This window comes from Pollicipes pollicipes, unplaced genomic scaffold (assembly GCF_011947565.3).
Source record: "Pollicipes pollicipes isolate AB1234 unplaced genomic scaffold, Ppol_2.1 Scaffold_4740;HRSCAF=5597_pilon_pilon_pilon, whole genome shotgun sequence".
Classification (NCBI taxonomy): domain Eukaryota; kingdom Metazoa; phylum Arthropoda; class Thecostraca; order Pollicipedomorpha; family Pollicipedidae; genus Pollicipes; species Pollicipes pollicipes.
In genome coordinates this window covers 37,176,520-37,198,293 of record NW_023596545.1, presented here as the reverse complement: position 1 = coordinate 37,198,293, position 21,774 = coordinate 37,176,520, and the positions used below count along the sequence as shown (strand labels likewise).

At 57.6% G+C, this 21,774-nt stretch overlaps 2 protein-coding genes across 2 annotated transcripts; both read right to left on the bottom strand.

Moving 5' to 3' along the window:
• Positions 1-4,394: 4,394 nt before the first annotated feature.
• Positions 4,395-7,663, bottom strand: LOC119098494 (tubulin alpha-1 chain). Its single transcript, XM_037221423.1, has 2 exons — positions 7,509-7,663; positions 4,395-5,892 (listed from the first exon to the last, which is right to left on the bottom strand). Exons 1-2 carry the CDS (start codon positions 7,509-7,511, stop codon positions 4,546-4,548), a joined length of 1,350 nt encoding a protein of 449 aa, XP_037077318.1. The 5' UTR covers positions 7,512-7,663; the 3' UTR covers positions 4,395-4,545.
• Positions 7,664-10,666: 3,003 nt separating this feature from the next.
• On the bottom strand, positions 10,667-17,026 carry LOC119098312 (histone-lysine N-methyltransferase 2B). Its single transcript, XM_037221234.1, has 4 exons — positions 16,864-17,026; positions 12,898-13,637; positions 12,317-12,436; positions 10,667-10,708 (listed from the first exon to the last, which is right to left on the bottom strand). The coding sequence occupies exons 1-4, from the start codon at positions 17,024-17,026 to the stop codon at positions 10,667-10,669; spliced, it is 1,065 nt and encodes a 354-aa protein (XP_037077129.1).
• Between the last annotated feature and the right edge of the window lie 4,748 nt (positions 17,027-21,774).

Genomic DNA, 21,774 nt, shown 5'->3' with positions numbered 1-21,774 from the left:
TGCATCCCATCAAAGCAAGCATTTCCACGTTGTGAACTATTTCTACCAATGTGGTTAATTCTGATGGGACAGTACATAACGCAGACATCTCAAGTGCATCTGAAAATATGGTATGATGTGGGCGCCCCATATGAGACCCAAATGGAGCCCAGATAATGGCCCACCTGTAGCCCACGCCCACATTAACCTAGATGCCCGACATTTACCGCATGTGGGCCTCGTTTGGGAACGCTGGCTGGGAACCTTGAGATGTCAGGATTTTCTGATGGACGCTAGTTCTTTCTGTGACGAATATTCTGACACTTGCGAGTTGAAAATCAGTCGGTAGTTTTTTGGTGATATGGAGTTCCCCGTTCTTTGAGTCCGCGTTTGGCCTCGAATGATGACCTTGAGAGTTCAATACTTTTTGACGGGCGCTAGTTTTTCTGTGGAAAATATTCTGAAGTCTGTAAGTTGAAAATCGGACGGTCAATTTTGGGTGATATCGAGTTCCCCGTCCCTTGAGTCCGCGTTTGACGGAAATGAGCAGCCCTGCAGGCACTTGGCGCGCCCACCGGGGATAGTGCTGGACACCCTGGTACGGAGCATCCGTCCATGCCAGTGCACGCCTTGTCGCGTTTAATGTCACGCTCGCGTTCGCGCGTGCTCAGTTATCCAGCCGACCCGTCATTGGACCCTTGTTTATCGGAGCAATCCGCCTTATCCACATATCAGTGTTCCGAGACCGACCATCGACCATCGCAGACCCTGGCCGCTTGGAGTGACCCTGGTGCCGCCTGAGTGCACCGGGCGCGTCGGCTCCGTGCCCCCTGATCTCGGGTCGCTGCCGCGGCACGCCCCCCGGTCGGGTGGGCCGCCCCCCGTGCGCGGCGCCGGGCGACACCGCTAGGTCGTGACGTCACGCTGGTCAGCTGTTTGCGGGGGCGCCCTGTGGCGGCGAGCGCTGCCGGCCGTGTGGCCAAATACGGATCGGGGAGCGTGCCTCTTGGGAGGATAGGGCTGGGCTGGAGCGTCGGAGGGACCGCGCGCCGTCTGGGTCGAATGGGATTGCAGGGAAGGGTTGATGGCGCGCGAGGGAGAGGCTGGAGAAAGAGTCGCTTGGCCGAGAGTCCCACCGTTGATGAAGGGTGGGTTCTGCTGACTCGCGAGTGAGGCGTGGCTGGGGGTGGCCACGTCGAGTCGTGCAGGATTGCGCTGTTGGGTAGGAAGTGTTCTTGATTTATGACCGGATGTGCTGCAATAACCGTCGCAGAGTCTCTGTTGAATCTCGAGATATCTCGAGACAGTGGGACATGCCAAGCCTGAGTTGCTACGGATCTAGTCAGCAGATGTTTCGGCGTTGTCGGATTTGTCGCTCCCAGATGCTTATTTATATCCCTGCATATATGTCTGAAACATGATTTTAACCGTGCTATAGTACAAGTGTTTATCGAGATGCCACACGATATCGTGTGTGTATCTAGCATAGGACCTCGTCCAAGCTGCGAACTTGTTAGTTCAAACGTTTATTTAAGCCTGTCTGGGAATGGATCCCTAAGTATCAATCACCACCCCAGCACAGGGGCGCAGCCTGGATTTTTGGACGGGGGGGGGGGGGGTCGGACCTCAGTGGAAACTCATCGCAAGAGGACCGAAGAAGATCCCAACTTCGACTCGCTTGGATATATACACTCGGTGGCGATGGATCCCACTGGATTGCTAGTAAGACGACCAAGTGTAGGCTGGCTTCTTGACTGTCAGGTGCTAACATAGCATGACGGCCCCGGGGCGCCCCTCTCCCTTGTCTGCGCCCCTGTCCCCCCATGCCTACCCAGCCGTCTCCATGAGCGCTCGCGCGGCTCGTGGCCGGTGCTCGCTGCCGCCGGCGCCGCTCGCGGCACCGCCCCGTCAGGTCGCAGCTGGTGGCGGCTTCGGCCGCCTGGGCTGACTCAGCGCACCGGCCTGTTTACCGGCCCGGCCGGCTTGGGCCCAGCTGCCGGCGTCTGCCGTTGTTTCGTGCTCGCTCCTCGCTCGCGCTGTCGAGGGGGTGGGGGTGAAGTCACGCGGTGACGTGGTTTGTCCCCCGCACGTCATCTGGGAGAGAGCCACGGATTACACGCTGCTGGCTGCCGGTCGTGATGTTGGAAGTGTCGGGTCCCAAAAGTAACGTGCGGATTCATGTTTGCAGCCTGGTTCCTTTCCATCGCAACCGGCGGGAATGTCACCGAACAACCGTGCGACGGCTGTTCAATTCACGCCGCAGCGCCCAGTGTCGCCGCGCCTCTAGCGTGTTCCAGGCCGGCGGCGTCGCCCAGAGCGCCGCCCGCGCCCGGGCTCGGCCGCCGCCGCCTGGCACGTGGTCGTGACGCGGGCCGTCGGCCCGGCCATCGCGGCCACCGCCGGCCCGGCGGCGCCGCGTCTCGCTTCGGCGGCCCGTGGGAACGCGACGACCGGCCGAGAGCGGCCACGACCGGAAACGACTCACTTCCGGCCGGTAATTGAGCGCCCGGGCTCCGGTGGCCGATCCGGCCGTCTGGATCGGGGCGGCGGGGACGGCGCACTGGACTGGCTCGGCCTGGCGTGATCCGGCGGGCGTCGATTGGCAATGCGAGCAGTCGAGGCAGACCACTGACGTGCAACGGCTGGGTAAATGTTTTTTTTTGTTTAATTATAAAACGTGTCGATCGCAGTTGCTGTGTGTGTGAGGAAACTGCATGAAATACAGTTATGGCAGGTTGCCTGACGATGTTTTGCAACGGACTGGGGTTTGCTGCGGTGTGTCGTGGTTAACTGTCTGACGAGCTGCCCCCTGGCGAGTTGCATTTTGAGCCGTAGTCTATGGCGCAGAAGTTAACGTAATGCTGCTCCCGCGGCGCTGTTGGCGGTGACACAACAAAGCTTGTGCTGTCAGCCGGCCTTGAATGCATGCTGGCTCCCGAAATTGACTGCACAATCTCAACGTATTATTTCTGAGTGTCTGTACTCATTCGCGATCAAGTACACGGACGGCACTTCACAATCTTTGCAAATCACTCTGCGCTGCACTGGCAGCGTACTTCGTCGTCACTCAAGCTGCGCCTTTTAAGGCCGAATCTAATCACAAATCCATGATTGGGGGGTTGCAGGAGGCCATGTGATAACCAGGACCTCCTGGGAAGGTCTCGACACGAAACATCGCAAGAGGAGGCGATCTGGCCCGATTGTCACATCTTTGAGGCCAGCTGACCGTTCACAAAACCAACCGACAATTGGTGGCTGTGACCTTTCAAATTCTGGGTAAGTTCGCATGCAATTTTATTATATGCACGTCATGGGTGACATTCAGATGCACCCTATGAGCGCGCTTGAAACACCAAGTCGAAACAAGCCACCGAAACACGAAGTGACACGGTTTTCGCAAAAGCGAGTGTATTCTCGAATGGAGTGTGCGTGCATGCAGAGCTTCTTTTAGGGTCAGCTTCAATAATGTGACTAGACATGACCCCTTCGATGGCCGGGTGCCCTACCGCTGTGTGTGTCAATTCGTCAGTCACGAAGTTCAGACATCTACCACTTTATCTCTGTGAACGCAAACGGCTGAGTAACGCTTGAGCTGCCGCTAGGAACGCGCAAGCATCCGCTCCATCAACATATCCGACATCAGCATGCGCAGGCTTAACAGGTGTGCTTGGTTCGGTTACGTACTGATCGCGTGCGTCCAGCGTAACAGGCCGTACCGTTCAGCGACTGCTGGCGCAAGTCAAATGACGTTGTCAGCGCGGCCCCACCCCGGGTGTGCGCGGATGGAACCTGAGAGGCGCAGCCGCGGTACGGCACGAGGCGGCTCATCCAAACCAAACATTTCTTGGGCTCCACCGACTTGCCGGCTACACACATTGAAATGTGCTTAGTATGTGGAAGGCACATTGAGTCCTAATTGCTTATGTAAACTACTCGTTTCAGCTTCTGGACAGCAATATGCTCGCGCGTGATGGCAGTAATTACCACGGTCCACCAGTACTTTTGTGAGCCATTTCGGCTAGAGCGCTGCAGACCGCCCGTGCATCTCCTCAGTTCATGAGTCGCTGTGCATGGCCAGCAATCAATCAAAGCGACGAAATCGTTCTTGAAACGCGCAGAGCCGCAGACGCCAGGAACAGGCTGAGAGTGTCATGTACACGGGCAATGCAAGCGACCCATCCTCGGGAGCAAGGTGCGGACCGCCACCTCCATGAGCCACCGCCGCCGGGTGCGCCTCGAGAACGGCCGTGTTTTCGATCGGACCGTGCGGCCAACCGCGCCGGCGGCCGAGCCCGCGGCTGCAGCGGCCGACGGCCGGCACCGCTGGGAGCGGAGCCGCCGACCGCGCCCGGGCCAACGGCCGCCGCGCCGTGCCGGCCGCATTCCCCGCTCCAGTTAGCGTCCAAAAGGCCCGCTTCAGCTCACAGTGTGTATTTCCAGTCACACGGCGACGCTCGGAATGACGCTGAGATGGTCAGAGACAGGCTGTTCCCCACAGGAGTGCAAACAAGTGACGGGGGTGCGAACGGCGCCGGCCCGGTTAGTCGGCGAACCCGTCCGCGAGACCTAATACTCCTCGTCTCCCTCCTCTCCGTCGGCAGAGTCGATGCCGACCTCCTCGTAATCCTTCTCCAGCGCGGCCAGATCCTCGCGCGCCTCGGAGAACTCGCCCTCCTCCATGCCCTCGCCGACGTACCAGTGCACGAAGGCGCGCTTGGCGTACATCAGGTCGAACTTGTGGTCGAGGCGCGCCCAAGCCTCGGCGATGGCGGTGGTGTTGGATAGCATGCAGACGGCGCGCTGCACCTTGGCCAGGTCGCCGCCGGGCACCACCGTCGGCGGCTGGTAGTTGATGCCCACCTTGAAGCCGGTCGGGCACCAGTCGACGAACTGGATGCTGCGCTTGGTCTTGATGGTGGCGATAGCGGCGTTGACGTCCTTGGGCACGACGTCGCCGCGGTACAGCATGCAACAGGCCATGTACTTGCCGTGGCGCGGGTCGCACTTGACCATCTGGTTGGCCGGCTCGAAGCAGGCGTTGGTGATCTCGGCCACCGACAGCTGCTCATGGTGAGCCTTCTCAGCCGAGATGACCGGCGCGTAGGTCACCAGCGGGAAGTGGATACGCGGGTACGGCACCAGGTTGGTCTGGAACTCGGTCAGGTCGACGTTGAGGGCGCCGTCGAAGCGGAGCGAGGCGGTGATGGAGGAGACGATCTGGCCGATCATGCGGTTCAGGTTGGCGTACGACGGACGCTCGATGTCCAGGTTGCGGCGGCAGATGTCGTAGATGGCCTCGTTGTCGACCATGAAGGCGCAGTCCGAGTGCTCCAGCGTGGTGTGCGTGGTCAGGATCGAGTTGTAGGGCTCGACCACGGCCGTAGCCACCTGCGGCGCTGGGTAGATGGCAAACTCGAGCTTCGACTTCTTGCCGTAGTCGACGCTGAGCCGCTCCATCAGCAGAGAGGTGAAGCCGGAACCGGTGCCGCCGCCGAACGAGTGGAAGATCAGGAAGCCCTGCAGGCCGGTGCACTGGTCGGCCAGCTTGCGCACGCGATCCAGCACCACGTCCACGATCTCCTTGCCGATGGTGTAGTGACCGCGCGCGTAGTTGTTGGCGGCGTCCTCCTTGCCCGAGATGAGCTGCTCCGGATGGAAGAGCTGGCGGTAGGCGCCGGTGCGGACCTCATCGACTACGCTCGGCTCCAGGTCGACGAACACGGCGCGCGGCACGTGCTTGCCGGCGCCCGTCTCCGAGAAGAAGGTGGAGAAGCTGTCGTCACCGCCGCCCATCGACTTGTCGGTGGGCACCTTGCCGTCCGGCTGGATGCCGTGCTCGAGGCAGTACAGCTCCCAGCAGGCGTTGCCCATCTGCACGCCCGCCTGGCCCACGTGGACGGAGATGCATTCGCGCTGGAACGACAGGGCCGGTGAGATAGAGCACTCGCCTGCGAGTGCAGCCGCCGAGGCGGGGGATGGGCCCGGCACAGGACCGGGCATCGTCTCTCATTGTCCGAAGCGAGCCGGGGTGACGTGGGTGCAAACGGACGATCGCGCTCGTCAGCCTGTGCACGGGGGAGATCGGATCACCCTGGCATAGCAACACATCCGGGCATGTGTGCGCTTTAAAGATGGCGTGCATGGCCGGAGCCTCCCTTTGCACGAGGCCTTGGGTGGGTTGCGATGACTCAGACACCAACACGTTTTCCCTGATCAACAATCCGGGTATGATGTTTAGCGCCGACTGAGGAGGAAAACCTCTCGTTTAAGTGGAGCACCGAGGGCAAAATTCCTATAACCGAGTACAGAAATCGATCCTGAGAATTATGTCACTTAGGTTCTCGCGCATTCGAAGTGGCACACCAAACGTTAGCTTGACAAATCTGTCAACGTACAGCAAACGTTCATGACTTTGGCGGCCGCTGACCACGACGCCTTGAGCGGCCGGCCGGCGGCTCGCCGGCGGCCCAGCTGCGGCCGAAGGTCGTCGCCCGCGCGGCCGCAGCTGTGATTCACCCGCCCCGAACCCCGACTAGCTCGGGATGATTCATGTCCGCTGCGGGCGCGGCGTGACCGTCTTGCCCCACTGGTCGTGCCGCCCGCCGAGCACGGGCGAGTCCAGGACGGCCGCGGGTAGGCATTAGTCCAGCAACGTCGCAGCAAGTGCGGAGTGTTAAGTGGCAGAATGGCTGCTCGGACCCCCTATTCCTGAGCGTGAGGCGGTTGGGCCCTACGCATGGCATGTGCATTACCGGCTCTAAAGGGCTAATTGCTGTCATGCACTCCGTATATAATGCTTACGGACCAATGGCTGTCAGGCACTCAGTGTGCAATGCTAAAGGACCAATTACTGTCAGGTACCCAGTGTGTAATGCATCATATTACCCAACATTAATGTTTTGTTCAATCTAGCATCAAATCCGTCCGCCAGGGCCAACGTTCGGTCTGATATCGACCGAGGCCTGTGGCGGGCGGGCAGCGGGCCTGTCCGGCGGCCAAATGACAGAGCCGACCGGAAACAATTAATCGTGCTGGTTCAGGGCCCATGTCTCGAGTTAACTGTCCCTTGGGAGCTGAAGGAAGCCTGGTGTATTTCCGCATATGAACTTGAATGCCAGGGACGCTTAATGGATGTGGTATGGCGGCTGTTGACTACCAGTGCGCGTCTCACCAACGGCAGTTGGTGAGATGCGTTTTTGGCTGATGGGAATATCACCTATGGGTTGAATGTACGCCTTCACAGGTGGAAAGCAGAACGTACAGAGCGCGCGTATCGATTTCGTCCGCTTGGTAACAGGGACGAGCAACCCCCCCCCCCCCCCCCGGCTTCTCAACCCAGAGGAATCGCTTATACATGCGGCAATCTGATCCGGGCCACACGCTCTGGAAACGCTTCTAACTGGGCCGCGATCCATACATCAGTTCCAAACACACGAGCACACGCCGATCCATCCGAACTGGCTCGAACGTCCCGCCGCCACGTCAAAGACAAGAACAGGTCTGACACGAGATCGGGAGCGGTCACTCACCATGTTGAAGAGATGGTTTGGTGTCGGCTCTGAGCGAGACAAAAGACCAAAGGCAGTGTAACGAAGCCTTACGGACGTTTGCCTGCGATGCCCGGGAGACGGAGGTTTGAAGCGGTGGCCGCCGTCCGGCCGTTCTTTATACGCCCGGCCGGCGACGTCAGCGGAACGCTCTGATTGGCTGAGACACGGAAGGGCGGTGGCCGCCTCGTGGCGCCGTCGCGCAGAGGCGCACCGAGGTTCCTGCTGATGGGGGAACGGCTATCACGAGTGGGGGATGTGCCGTGAGCGTCAATATTTCCAAACTACAAACATCACCAATGTTCGGGGCATTTCTGCGTCTTGCTCGTGTCAGCACTCGGCGAACGTTGCTTTCTTTCCCTGGCGCCTGAATCCGGGAGGTGTGGAGGAGGACATCCAAATTAGTGGTGGGTCATACGGCGCCCCTACCTACATATGCAAAGCAGAAGCTCCCAGCTATACCCATCATTCGCTGCCTGCCGCAGATGGGGTGTGCCTGCCCCCTGCCCTCGTGTCTGCGCCTCTGTCGGGGTCTGGGTCTGTCTGACCTCTTCGCAGTCACGGTCCATACATGGACTCACGACGGTCGGCCGCGTCGCCGTCCCGTCTCCAAGGATGGCAGTATATCCAGTCGCTTGTGTTGTTCGACCATGCTGAAGGAAGCTAAGTTATGACAATGAACAAGTTATTTATGGGCATTGCGCAACCGTCCATAACACTCTCATTATTGCCACGCTAGCAGGGAACCACCGACGCCCCATGCTAATTCATATCGTTCAATTACCATAATCGCGCAAAGGATCAGCGGAAACCTGACAGAACGTCACTACAACGCGCCAATGTTTCAGCCTCGTTCATTAAGCACGTGTGTACAATTGACCTGGGTGTTGCCTGCCGTCGCTGATAGCCTGGTTACGCTAGGGATTGGAATTCCGTAGTTCACGCCCAGCTCCACTCCTTAGGGCGAGACGGGGGGAGCTTTCGCTTCCCCCCCCCCCCCTCCCGTGCCGCCGGCGCCGGGCGACCGGCCACCGACCGGCGGAGTCGCGGAGGGGACGACACTCGGTCCGACGCCTCACGTGCGTGAGTCAAAGACCACGCCCCTGAGTCAGCGCCGACGCCCGCTCGACGGCCTGCTCTCCGCCCTCCCGCGTACAGCCGTCTTTGTGACGGAAATAGAGCATCGGGCGCCGCTCCACCCCCCGTCGAGACGCCGTCTCGCGGCGGGACGGGTTGACGGTGCGCGGGTGGGGTGGGATGGGGGGGGGGGCAGCTGTGTGAGCAACGGGGACGACCGCCACCTGGTGTTTAGATAGGATTCGGCGCTGACAAGGCGTCACCGCGGCTATTTTGCATGGGAATGACTGACGCGTGGAATTCTCTCACGATTGGTATCGCTCCAGCGCTCCCGTCCGGTGTGCCATACACATAGCATGCAGCGAAGGCTCGACGCAGTCTCACCATTTGGCTCACGCGGTTCTCCCTCGCACGGGCGGCTCTCTCTCACGGGCGCCTCTCGCAAGACACGGGCGCCTCTCGCAAGACACGGGCGCCTCTCGCGAGACACGGGCGGCTCTCTCACGGGCGCCACTCGCAAGACACGGGCGCCTCTCGCGAGACACGGGCGCGCCTCTCGCGAGACACGGGCGCCTCTCGCGAGACACGGGCGTGCCTCTCGCGAGACACGGGCGCCTCTCGCGAGACACGGGCGTGCCTCTCGCGAGACACGGGCGCCTCTCGCGAGACACGGGCGTGCCTCCCGCGAGACACGGCAGCCACTCGCCCGGTGACTCGGCAGCGCCGTCACGAACCGCCGCATGATCCCCGGCGGTTAGCAAGCCCCGTCCAGTTCCGTGAATTCCGATAATGCCAATCTGTTCAGTCGGTGCCTCATCTGCGGCGTTACTGGGTCGTCGCCAGGTCGCGGGGTGCCTCTCGTTCTCGCCTTATCACGCCAGCGCCGCCGGGGCGGCACGTACGACACTGACCCCCCGCACGCGGAGGCTCGCCGTCCCTGACCTGACGGCACAGGCAGATGGGTGACGGGGACTGTCAACGCCGAGAGTTGGTGGTGCGCGCCAACACAGCACTTCGCGCGAGCGTACTGTGGCGCCAACCGCCTGTCAAACGCGGCACTGTTCTCCCGGCATGTTGCAAGGCACTGCTCGCTCAAAACTGCTTAATAGATTAGACTCCTTCAACACTGCAGCCGGCAGCGCACTTCCCTTGCTGTCCATTATATGCTTTGATTGGTTGCTTTATGCCGTGATGACTGTTTGAAGGCCGCAACCGCGTCACAAGCCCTTCATCGTGCAATGGTCGACACGCCACCACCAGCGGGAGCGAACTGGACTGCTCTTGTGAGCCGTAACACTAAGCAAGAAAGCTTGATGCTTGTACGAATCCGGATAGCATGTGTCCGTCGGCCAGCGTGCCCGGGGCTCGCTACCGTGTCAGCGCGGCAACTTCGAGATCGAACGTCGCCTCGCCTTTCATGTACATCTCTTACGCGTGTTTACATGCCGCGTGTCCACACCTATCCGTAAAAATTCCAGCACGCTGCCCGCGCGGCCAGCAGCTCTCCCGACGCGGCCAAGACCGCGGGCGCGATCATACCCCCAGCGGGCGTCCATCCACCGCACCGCCTCGAGACAGCGACGCAAACTCCCCTTGTATTCGCAGCGGTATCACACGAACAGTCCGTTCAGCACCCAGCCCCGCGGCGGAGCCACACGCTCAGCTTCGCCGCCTACAAGCTCGCGCGGAGACGGAAGCGACCCGGCACCACACTCACTCCCGCACTCCCTCGCCCCCCTCGCCCTCCCTCCCGGTTCTCCTCCCGGCCACTCGCCTCGCCAGGCGGCGCCTGGCCCCACCCTCCCCCTCCCACCCACCCACCCCGATCTCCACGCACCCGCGGACAGGGTCTACCGCAAGCGCAGTGGAAAAACACGAGATTCTGACGTCACATCGGCGTGGGGCGCGGATGACCGCTATCGCCGCTAAGGCTCTGCGGTTGGCAGCATGCGAAGGCACCAGACGACGGTCGGATGTCGGGCCGGCCAGCGCGGCCGCCCCGTGCACCACGCCGCGGGGGCGGCGCCAGCGGCGCCAGCGGCGCCAGCGGCGCCAGTGGCCGGTCAGCCGGCGCAGTCGTCGGCGTGGCTGTCCCACGCCTCCACCTGGCGACGCGAGGGCGAAGCGTTACGGCGGCGCGCCACAGGGTGGCAAATCGTGGCCCTAGACGGGTGTTTGATATGCTTGTTCGACTAACAGTGGCATACGCTTGAGGCGGGTCGTAATGTTATAGTGAAAAAGAAACGCCATAAAGACGACTTGACACTTGAAGCTAACGATTGTTTTTCGGCGTCCTATCCACAGAGCAGCTTAAAGGTGCGTTTAAAATGGAGTATGTCACACTGACAAATTGCGACGGAGCCCTGAATCACGCGACTGAAAAAGTACAATCGTCATCCACAATGTGTTTTAAAGCATGACTTTCGAACTGTGTGCTACACAATCCCAATTTACGCTGTTACAATTTACGCACTATGCTCCGGGTTCAACGCCGCCCCTGACACTGACGAATTGTTTGCCATGCAAGGACAATGGTCATCCCCTGTGCGGCCAAACCCAGGACGAATGTCTTAATGGAACTCGTTTCAACTACTCAGAATAGGAGTGCACATTCAACTAAGCTGCGTTTCGCCCCCTCGCCGTCGCTTGAAGCCCACCCGTGGATAGGCCCTCCCCGACAGCCTGGCACTTTCCTCTTTCGCTGGCACAGCCCGGGGGACAACAAACACACCGGCGGCTACATGGCGCGTCACTCCTGATGCGACGCGCGACATGGCGCCATCCTCTTCCCAGACTCCATCCTCGGACCTTCTGAGACCCTCACCTGACGGCAGCCTTCCACTTTCTTCCCGGGCTCTCACTTGGCGGTCCCATAAGCCCCCATTGAACACCACATACTTGCCTGGCAATCCCAGGACGCCTCCCTCTTTGCTAGACTCCCACCCAGCAGTCACGGGAGCCCTCCCCTCCCGTCTCTGAGAGGGCAGACATGTGTCCTCCCCCTCCGCCTCTCACCTGGCAGTCGCGGGAGTCCTCCCTTCCCCGCCTCCTACAGGTCAGTCGCGGGAGTCCTTCCCTCGCCCGCCCCTCACCTGGCAGTCGCGGGAGCCCTCCTCTCCCTGCCTCTTAGAGGACAGTCACGAGAGCCCTCCCTCGCCCGCCCCTCACCTGGCAGTCGCGGGAGCCCTCCTCTCCCCGCCTCTTAGAGGACAGTCACGAGAGCCCTCCCTCGCCCGTCCCTCACCTGGCAGTCGCGGGAGCCCTCCTCTCCCCGCCTCTTAGAGGACAGTCACGAGAGCCCTCCCTCGCCCGCCCCTCACCTGGCAGTCGCGGGAGCCCCCTCTCCCCGCCTCTTAGAGGACAGTCACGAGAGCCCTCCCTCGCCCGCCCCTCACCTGGCCGTCGCGGGAGCCCTCCTCTCCCCGCCTCTTAGAGGACAGTCACGAGAGCCCTCCCTCGCCCGCCCCTCACCTGGCCGTCGCGGGAGCCCTCCTCTCCCCGCCTCTTAGAGGACAGTCACGAGAGCCCTCCCTCGCCCGCCCCTCACCTGGCAGTCGCGGGAGCCCTCCTCTCCCCGCCTCTTAGAGGACAGTCATGAGAGCCCTCCCTCGCCCGCCCCTCACCTGGCAGTCGCGGGAGCAGTACCACTGTTGGCCGCAGCCGGCGCACACGAACTGCGCCGGCCGCCGGCCGCAGCCCTGGCACAGCGGCACGTTCGACGGCGGTGGCGGCGGCGGCGGGGGAGGCGGCAGCCCCCGGGCGGTGCTGCTGGCGGGCGGCGCGCCGGGCCGACCGAGCGGACCGTTCACGGACGGACGCACCGTCATGTGGGGCTGCCAGAAGACGGCGGTCGTCAGCGACCCGGCACCGGCGACGGCCGGGCCGCTAGCGCAGCTCGAGTAGCGCACGTGCAGCCCGGCCGGGGCACGTGGATGACGGGCGCTTCCAGGGACGTCACGTGACGCCCAAGCCCGGGCCAAACGAGAGCAGCTTTCGAAAACGGGCTAAGGCGGCACGCCCCGTGAGCATGTCATCATCGCGAGCATTACGATTCGTCCCATATAACCCGCATGAATGTCACGCAATCATATCTGTTCGGAGATGGGTTCATCAACTCCAGCCTGCCACTTTCGATGAAGCAACCGTAAAAGGCAGAAACCACGCGCTAGGGAGAACCTCTACCATACACCACATACAACGTCCAGCGCAGCTTTCCGACACCACCCCAGCATCGACTCTGCCCAAGCCGTTTCCCTACTTTGGCGATGTCATTCCGACACCGGCCACTCGCTACCTTGAGCATCTCGTTGAGCAGGCCGGGCTCCATCTGCCGCTTCTTCTCCATCAGCAGCTTGGCCAGGCTGCTCGAGTGCGCCGGCACCGCGTCACCGCCCAGCTCGCCGGGCGCCGTCATCTGCTGCTTGAGCTGGGTCACCTGGGCCAGGATCTCGCAGTACTGCTGGCCGTGCGGCCCGAGGCCGCCGGTCGGCCGGAGCGGCTCCGACGGCGGCCCGCGCACCCGCACGCTGAACGGTGCCACGGCCACGGGCCGCGGCGCCGGCCCGGCTGACATCGAGGCGGCGCGCTGTCGTTGCTGCAGCTGCTGCAGCTGGTGCTGCTGCTGCTGCTTCAGCGCCCACATGGCCGACACGGAGGTGGGCGTCGAGCAGACGGGCGCCGCCTCCTCGGGGCGCGGTGGAGGTGGAGGTGGCGGCGGTAGCGGCAACGGCGGCGGAGGAGGAGGCGGGGCGGGCGAAGCCGGCGGCGGCGCGGCCACCGCCTCACCGGTCGGCTGCTGCAGCAGCACCTCTCGCTTGCGCCGCAGCCGCTGGAACGTCTCCTCCTTGGCCTTGCGCAGGCGGAGCAGGTTGTCCCACTCGCGCTCCTTCTGGCGCGCCAGCAGGTCGATGGCCTTGACCTCGCGCTTCAGCTTGTGCAGTGACGACTCAATCATCTCGACGGTGCGGTGGCCGACGGCGTCAGGCCGCTCAAGCGAGGCGCGGCGCACCTGGCGGCCCGGCTCAGCCGGCTCGGCTCCACGTTTACGGGAGGGCGCCGGGCTGCCCGGCCGCGCTGCCGCCTCGCCGCCGGCCGCCGGCTCGGCAGGCGCCGCGGCCGGGCCCGGAGACGCCGCCGGCGGCCGCTGGCCGGGCGCGCGCCCCGACGGGCTGGACACAACGCTCGGTCGGCCGGGAGGCGCCGGCGGTGCGCCGACGGCGGAGAGTGCCGACGCCGTGGTCGCGGGGCTGGCAACGGTGGCCGGCCGGCTTGCGACGACGGTCGGCGGAGCCGACGCAGCGGACGCCGGCGGCGGGGTCGGCGCGGGGCCGCCCGCCGTCGCCGCCGCCGGGCTGGCCACAGCCGCCGGCCGGCCCACAGCCGCGCCGGGCTCGCCGGATGACGCCGCTGACTCGGCGGCAATCGTCGCAGACGGCTGATCGGAGGCGGCGTCGGACTCGGCTGACGCCGGTGCCGGCTGCGCCGCCTGCTGGACGGTCGGCTCCGGCGCCGGGGGCGGCGGCCGGCCGTCCGCCGCGGGCGTCGCGGTCGTCACTGGCAGCGCATGGGACGGCCGGTTAGTGCGGGAGCCGGGCACGTCGCCACCGCCCCCGTCACCCGGGACACCAATCAATGCTGTCCAAGCCAACAGCGTCTACACGCCGCTTACCGGTAGCCAGGCGGCGCGGCTGCTCAACATCGCTAAGCAACCGGGCGATAAAGCTCTACCAGGTACACAAACCGGCGTTACCATGGCATCCATCCACACAAGCGATGCAGGGTCGTTGCGTAAACCGAGGCCCTGCGCGTACACACAGGCCCGCAGAGGTGGATAAAGAATGTTCGCTACCTATAGCGGTTACGAAGCCATAAACGTAAGGGGTGCTTAGTTACCGCACAGGTTTACATATGTATATATATATATATATATATATATATATATATATATACGTATTTCCGCTCAATGAGTAACAAATCAGAGCAGTGGAACTTCCTGACGCGCGCACTGACGTTAATAATTGTCTAAGAATCTCAGCAGATACCTTACCAAAACAAAGCGCCAAAGCTACTGCAGCCTTAAACAAACGGACGGGTTCTCATACCAATCATTTAAAGAACACCGCATCGATCTGGCATTAAAAGGTTTATGATCTGCAGGTGTACACACACATAGGGCCGTGGGTCGGCCCCTGTATGTTGGCTGGTAGCGGGTCGATCCTGAGATGGGTGTGGCGATGTTTGACATCAGGTCCTGCATACGTGTCGGCTTCGCGAGGGTCCTGGCAGGTTCGAGCTTCGATGCCGCAATTCCGCGATAGCTAGATAGACCGGCGCTGTAACTGCCGCAACAGCCAAGGAAAATGGTATCCTCCACTGGTCTACATGGTGGTTACAGCACCAAACTATCAATCGAGAGATTGTGGGTGCGAGGGCCCCAAGACTCCAGGAACTTTCAAGGCTGGCATACGTCGCCGTGCGCCGAAAATCTTGCGCCCCTTCTCAGACCCAACCAGCACAGCACATTCCAACAGTGGGAGGAATGATCGGCAAGGGTTTGTGAAGGCAATAACATCGCATAATTCGTATCATTATTGCACGTATATGAAAAGATCGTTTCAGGACTTCGTAAAACTAAGCCATCTAGCACTTTCTATTTAATTTCACAACATTTCTACCACAACCGTGCTTTTGCAACTGGCACGGCTGGCATGACAGGATGCCTGCTAGCGCTCTATTTCATGAGAACGGCGGCAATGGAAAAGAAACAACGAAAATTAGCAGTTTATGTCGTCACAACTCACGACAATAAAGACAACTCATGCCGACGGCCGTGGTACGCGCCTCGCAAAGCGCCCGCGTGAATCCCATCTCTGTGTTAAGTCACTAGGTACAAATGCGAGGTTACATCGCTGGGTTACCTCGCCATTTCGAGCTCCTTAGTGACGTTATTTACGGTCCGCTCAATCACTCTGTCAAGCACAATACGATCAGCAAGCCGCAATCATCCATCACCGGTATGATCCGTTGTTCCCGCAACCCTGCATGCGGCGCCAGATATTCGCCTTCTTAGCGGGAGACGGGAGGCTTAGGGGAAAAATAAAAGAGCTTTCCGGCCTCAGGAAGGACTCTCACATATACGGGCTTGTCAATGCCACTCGGCTGATGACTGACCTCGAGACGGCAAAATGGCCGGGGGACCGGTGTCATGACGTCACTTGGCACAATATCTCTCCGTTGTATTTCACGTAAGCAAGAAAGACCTTGGGCTTCTGATTTTCGGGGGTTCAGTGCTGAGTAATTTCTTTGCTGACAGAAATCGGCCTTCAGCATACTCGTCGGTGCTTGTTAAACGACGTTATCAAGCAAGCATTGGTCATACTGCCAAAACTCGGCGCAGGAAGCCACGCTCCCAGCAGTGCGGCCGAGAATAAGGCACGAGCGGCCTCCGTTGAAATGGAATTTACGATTCGTGAGCTGGGGGCTACGTCGGTCATGGTCCTGATTTAGTTGTTTATTGGTGTCTGTAGGGATCAGAAATAATGTAATTTGGAAAGGTGAAAGTCACCCCCCCCCCCCTAGGTTACACTACAAATGACGTCATCTATCAGTACCGGTGAAGTCCCGCTTCAACTGTTTTATGTCCGCCATTTCACGCGTGATTGTTCCCCAGTGCTGTTCTCCATGATTTTGCCAGAGCAAAAATTAATACAAAACTTTTTGCACTCAGGCTCAGGAAATAGGATTCTTGACATTCCTACTAAATCATTATTCAGACTCCTTGCCGTCGTGGCCTAAAATCTGGCCACCTCAGTTAAATCACACACAAACCTGACACATTTTCTGTCCCAAAACCACCAACACAGGTGGAATCACCACCCAACGGTGAACACCGACACTCGCCAGGACAAAGTTGCCACGCGCCGGACCACTTAGCATGTGTTGCAGTGCGCTTCACCTAACTGCTGCCAGGCGACGGTCGAGGCTAACAGGAAGCGTTTGGCCATCGTCATGGGCGCATATTCAGCATTGATTCGGTGAGCGCCGCCGCCACACACAGCCCTGCGACAGCGAGCCCTCAACACCGATAACCAGTCACCCGGCGGACAACAGCTGCCACTGCTGTGCAAACTGAGAGCATCTACGGGCACGCGGCCTGCCCCCGGTTCACCGAAGCACGCACGACTGCTATGGGTGCGCGAGGCGCGTGCGTGCACGTGCGGACGAGGGGCAGGGAGGCCCCCACACCACGCGGATACGCTACCTTTCTGCTCCTGGCTGTCCTGGCCATCGAACCGGTGCGCGTGCGCATCCTCCGAGCTGCTCTCCACCTTGTCATTCTCGTTCTCGTCGACGCCCACGCCCTCCGAGTGGCCGTTCTGTTTGGCTTCCACAGCCACAGCGGCGTCGTTTACGCCGGCCGTCATAACGCAACTGAAATGGTGCGCGAAGAACGTGTCACAACAGGGGCAGGAAGCGGAAGCGGCAGCCGGCGCCGACGCTTCCTGCACTTCCGGAGTCGACGGTCGCGATTGCTTCGCGACGGGGCGCCCGGACGCAGCCCAAAGTGTCGGAGAGCGAGGCCCGTGCCGTACTCTATCAGCGACGCTCGCCACTCACCGACTCAGCTACGTTGACAATCAGCAGCGCGGGTTGGCCTAGCCAGCCGTGAGCACGTCGAAACGGCCGGGAAACGGAGCCGACAGCGCACGGCGATGGTCGACAAACAGTGCCGCCCGGCCAATCGATGGTGTCTGCAGCGGAAGCACCGCAGGTGCACAGGCGCAACTTCGCAAACACCTGACGGCATCTGATTCAGCGGGTCACAAACGACCTTCCGCAGCGATTTCGCGCCACTTGGATTACACGTAAAGTGTAAGGGGGATCATAATTTGACTGCTGTTCTCAATCTTTTCACACACGGGTCTCACAGCTCCAGCGCGGGCGTTGGCCGTCGGATTCATGGTGCGTTCTCTCATTGGCAAATAGTTAGAGTTCGTCTTATCAATGGCAGACACGAATTCATAAAAGGGAGGAGTTATATGTAGCAATCTCTCTCATGTCGGACTGAACAGAGAGCGGTTGCTTTCACGTGATATTAACCGGCGTCATGATTACGAGGCCAAATGTGAAAGCGCACATTCACCAGCATATGATCAAGACGGGGAGACAGCAGTCATGAGCTCCACACCACATCACAACAGACCACTAACATAACTTTATACTCCATCACCGCTCGTATCCTGAGGGCTGCCTTCCTTACCCACACGTGGCTCTTCCACTAAGCCGTCTGAATGGTCTGCTATACTGTCTGAATAGTCTACTATACCGTCTGAATGGATAGCGCCAGGCCTCTGTGTAGCTTTTTTAGAGGCAGGTTATGCGTAACTTTTTGTCGTCCTCTTTCAGTCTGCGTGACACAGCATGATGCCTGCGAACCCCCGTCACAGTGTTATGTCACGCTCTCGTGGGTATGCTAAGCACCGCATAATAAACTTGGCAACATAACGCCGACGGGCTGCACTCAGCACGTGTCTTATGTACACATTAGCACTTTGGTGACGGCATTTTATCTTTCTGGGCATGGTGACCTGCTGATGTTTCAGAATCAAATTAAGTCAATAACTTCGATTGACCTAAATACCTGCTTATCTTTGTTCTGAAACATCACCATTCACAACTATTTGGATGTGTACCAATGTATCATAGGCGCATGAAAGTCGGCGGCGGTCCCATTGCTTTACTTGGCAACTAACGAAATCGTCCCCATCCTGTCCCAATGCTAAGGACTGCCTTTTAAAACTTTAAACTGCCTTTTCGCTCGTTCGTTGACGGCAGTATTTCGTATTTTTGTGCTACTTCCTGATCTTGCAGATGAAAAAGTGAGTTTTTCTGACTCATGCAAAGCAATCTATTCGTATATCTCGGTACCAATGATCCGAGACTTGTACGCAAAGACTTCAAGTCGCCCACTCACGAAAGGTCCACGTCTAAAACACATCGCACCGAATCGTAACACTGAGCGGCATTAATTCAAACATTTTGGAAGCACTTCAAATCAAAGCATTTCACTGAACTGTATTTCAAAAGGCCTATATCTTTCAAATGATTGGACATAAGTGTTGGATTTATCTCTACCAAGGCACACAGACAAAAACAGTGGCTTTACATCTCAGTCAACCCCAACGTCGAGCGAAGCCTTCAAGCCGGCCATGCAGTTTTCAAATTGAAACCAACCTCAGATGCTAGAACCTACAGGACCTGAAATGTGCTGGCCAGTTTTGAGGATTTTATGCATTTGATATGATCTACAACAGTGGTGAAGCTTCCTTTTCAGCTGGGGAGGCTCCAGCCTTGTCCTGACATTGAGAAGGTGCAACAACTATGCCCCCATTCGTCATGATGTCCCGTACATGGCGAAAACGACAAAACGGCGATGTTGTGGAAATAATGATTACAGCCATTATGATTTGAATTCCACTGATCCGACCTGTATATGCTACGCTAACAGCTGGCCAGAAGGCAAGGTAATCCTTAGTGCCAATGTGGTCAGTGGAATTCCCTAAGGCAGTGCTGGTTTATATCTGGTTCACTTTGCAAAAGCATTGTTCCATGCTGTTCCTCCATATGGGATCTGGCAGACCAGTATTATCTTGCTTTATAACAGGGACCATGATATCTGCCATGAGGTCGTCCTAGCATTGAGAGATAAGGTCCTGAAGTGTCACAGGTCCCTGTTTTCTTGAAAGTCATGCTAGATCCAAGTGGAAAGCAGCACTCAAAGCTTGCCTACAACTGCATGACATTAGTGTCAGTGACTATCAATGCGAGATACCTTTGATGACTGAGATCAGGACAAATGAACCTCCCAACAGGTGTCTGAGTCCACCTCACCCAGCTAGACCTACCCTGCACAGCATCATAACTTACTACCATGTCATATTTCACCATTTACAGACAAAGTGGGTGAACACAGAGGGTGAGTCCATGCTAATGAAAATGACACTTCTCTAGAAAGTATAGATACACAGCACAACCCACCTATAAAAAAGATGCATTTCTGCTGATCCAGGCTGTCCCTTCTCATTCCTTACTTTTTCATTGGTTAAGGGTTTATTACACAATAGGGCTAATAGAATCAAACTCCTGCCAAGCACAAGTCTTCTTGATCTGACACCTTCTCCCCCACTCTGTACTTACTGACTTGCTAAGGGTATATTACAAAATGGGGTTAACACAGAATCAACCCCCCCACCAACCATGCATGAGTATGGATGTGGTGAGGTTTCAATGTACTGCATCCATCCAAAATTACATCTTTTTTCAGTAAGCAGCAGCATCTCCTGATTCAAATGGCACATTTTCCTCACCAACTATTTGTTTTACAATTTAATTTGTCATAGTTTTAGCTTGACATGGCTGCTAAACAGTGACTGATAATGGTGCTAGCAATGGCTGAAGAAAACATTATTATCTTGGCAGTATATTTGATTTTTTTCAAGCTATACTCCTGAAAAAGTATGCAACAGTCATTATTTTTAACATTTTTTTTGGTTGAAAAGATGCTTTCTAAAAATAAGGCTTTCTGATTGTTTTCAGACTGTTTTGTGTATAACTATATTGTTGTTTGATATAATGCACCTTGCTAATGTATCTTATATTTATATAAGGTATACATTGCATTGATTTATAATTTCATAAGTACCTTTATCTTACCAAAGATGCCAAGCCCACACAACTTTTCATGGCAATAGCCAGTATTCACCTTTTTGATAGCATTAGCGTGCTTCTAGGCATGCTGCTGCTAGGTAATGGTAGTGTGTGACATTGGTTCAGCCCAGGCTGCAAAGTTATTGTCACTTAAGTATATCTTGCAATGCACCATGTAAATATATGCAGCTTGATGTGATACAATGCTATGTAATCAAGTTGAGTAAAATATCATGTTATACCCATATTGCCATAACATAAAAGATCTGAAGACATCAAGTTTCATCTACACGAATCTGACATCTGCTGTGCCGGGCACCTATACTCGATCACCATGCCGAACCTTGTGCCTGCATGCCCCATACTTTAGTCAGGCCAAATAACATTTAAATTTCACATTATTTTTGTCATGGCAACATCTTTTTCATTGCTTTTGATTTGCATGATCTTTGCAATATCCCCACTCCTTGGCAAATTGACTCACTGTGGGCTAAATCAGTACTGAATGTGTGCAGTACTTAAACCACTGAGATTTATGACACAAATGCTCTGCACATGCCACAGCAAATTCCCTGCTACACTGGGCATGCTCAGCGTAACACGAACATGATGTAGTATGGTACTTATGTAATGCTCATTCATCATTACTTTTCTGCATGTTAGGATAAACACCACAGCATGGTGAGCACATCAGTATTATCATCATGACTTGCCTTCTTCAATGTTGCATATTGTGGCTGCTGTGCACAAATCCCAATTACAGCCCACTTGAGACTAAGTTTCCAGTGTTTTGATGGCTTGAGGGCTCAAGACTTCAACCTTTCAAAGGCCAGAACTGCAGGTTTGCCCCACAAAGCCTTTCAAAGGCTAGAACTGCAGAGTTTTGCCACACAAAACTAGCTCGTGCCAAAATAAACAGGCCAAATGCATCAGGACAACATGGAACTAACCTTCAAATCTTTAACACCGTAATCATTCCACTGAGACTTCCCAGAAATCCGGTATTCAGTTCTGCTCCAAGTTAGGTACGCAAGTTTTGTGAACCTGACAGGTAGCACAACACACGGGCAGAACAATCACAAACACCCCACCAGTAATTCAACAGCGTTCGAACTAGCGTACTTAGATCTACGACGGTAACCGGGTCAGCAGCCTCGGAATCCCCAGTTTCGCGCATTTCACAACCTAATCCTGCAATCCGCGAATTGTGAACGTGCAAAGCGGGCCGCAATCGCCGCAAGTAGGCAATTGTTACGACGCACTCAACTAGATGTTAAAGTGCTGTATGTATTTCGAGATGTCTGTGCCGGATACCTGTCAAGAAAGTCTGCAGTTAGCTAGTTCGGGGCGCGTTTAACCAAGGACAAGTAGAAGAAAACGTTCCTTTACGATAGTTGTCTGCTGGGGCGATTGTTCTCAGATCGCTTGTGCACATTTCCGTGGCGCTCCTGAGCTTCTAGTCCGG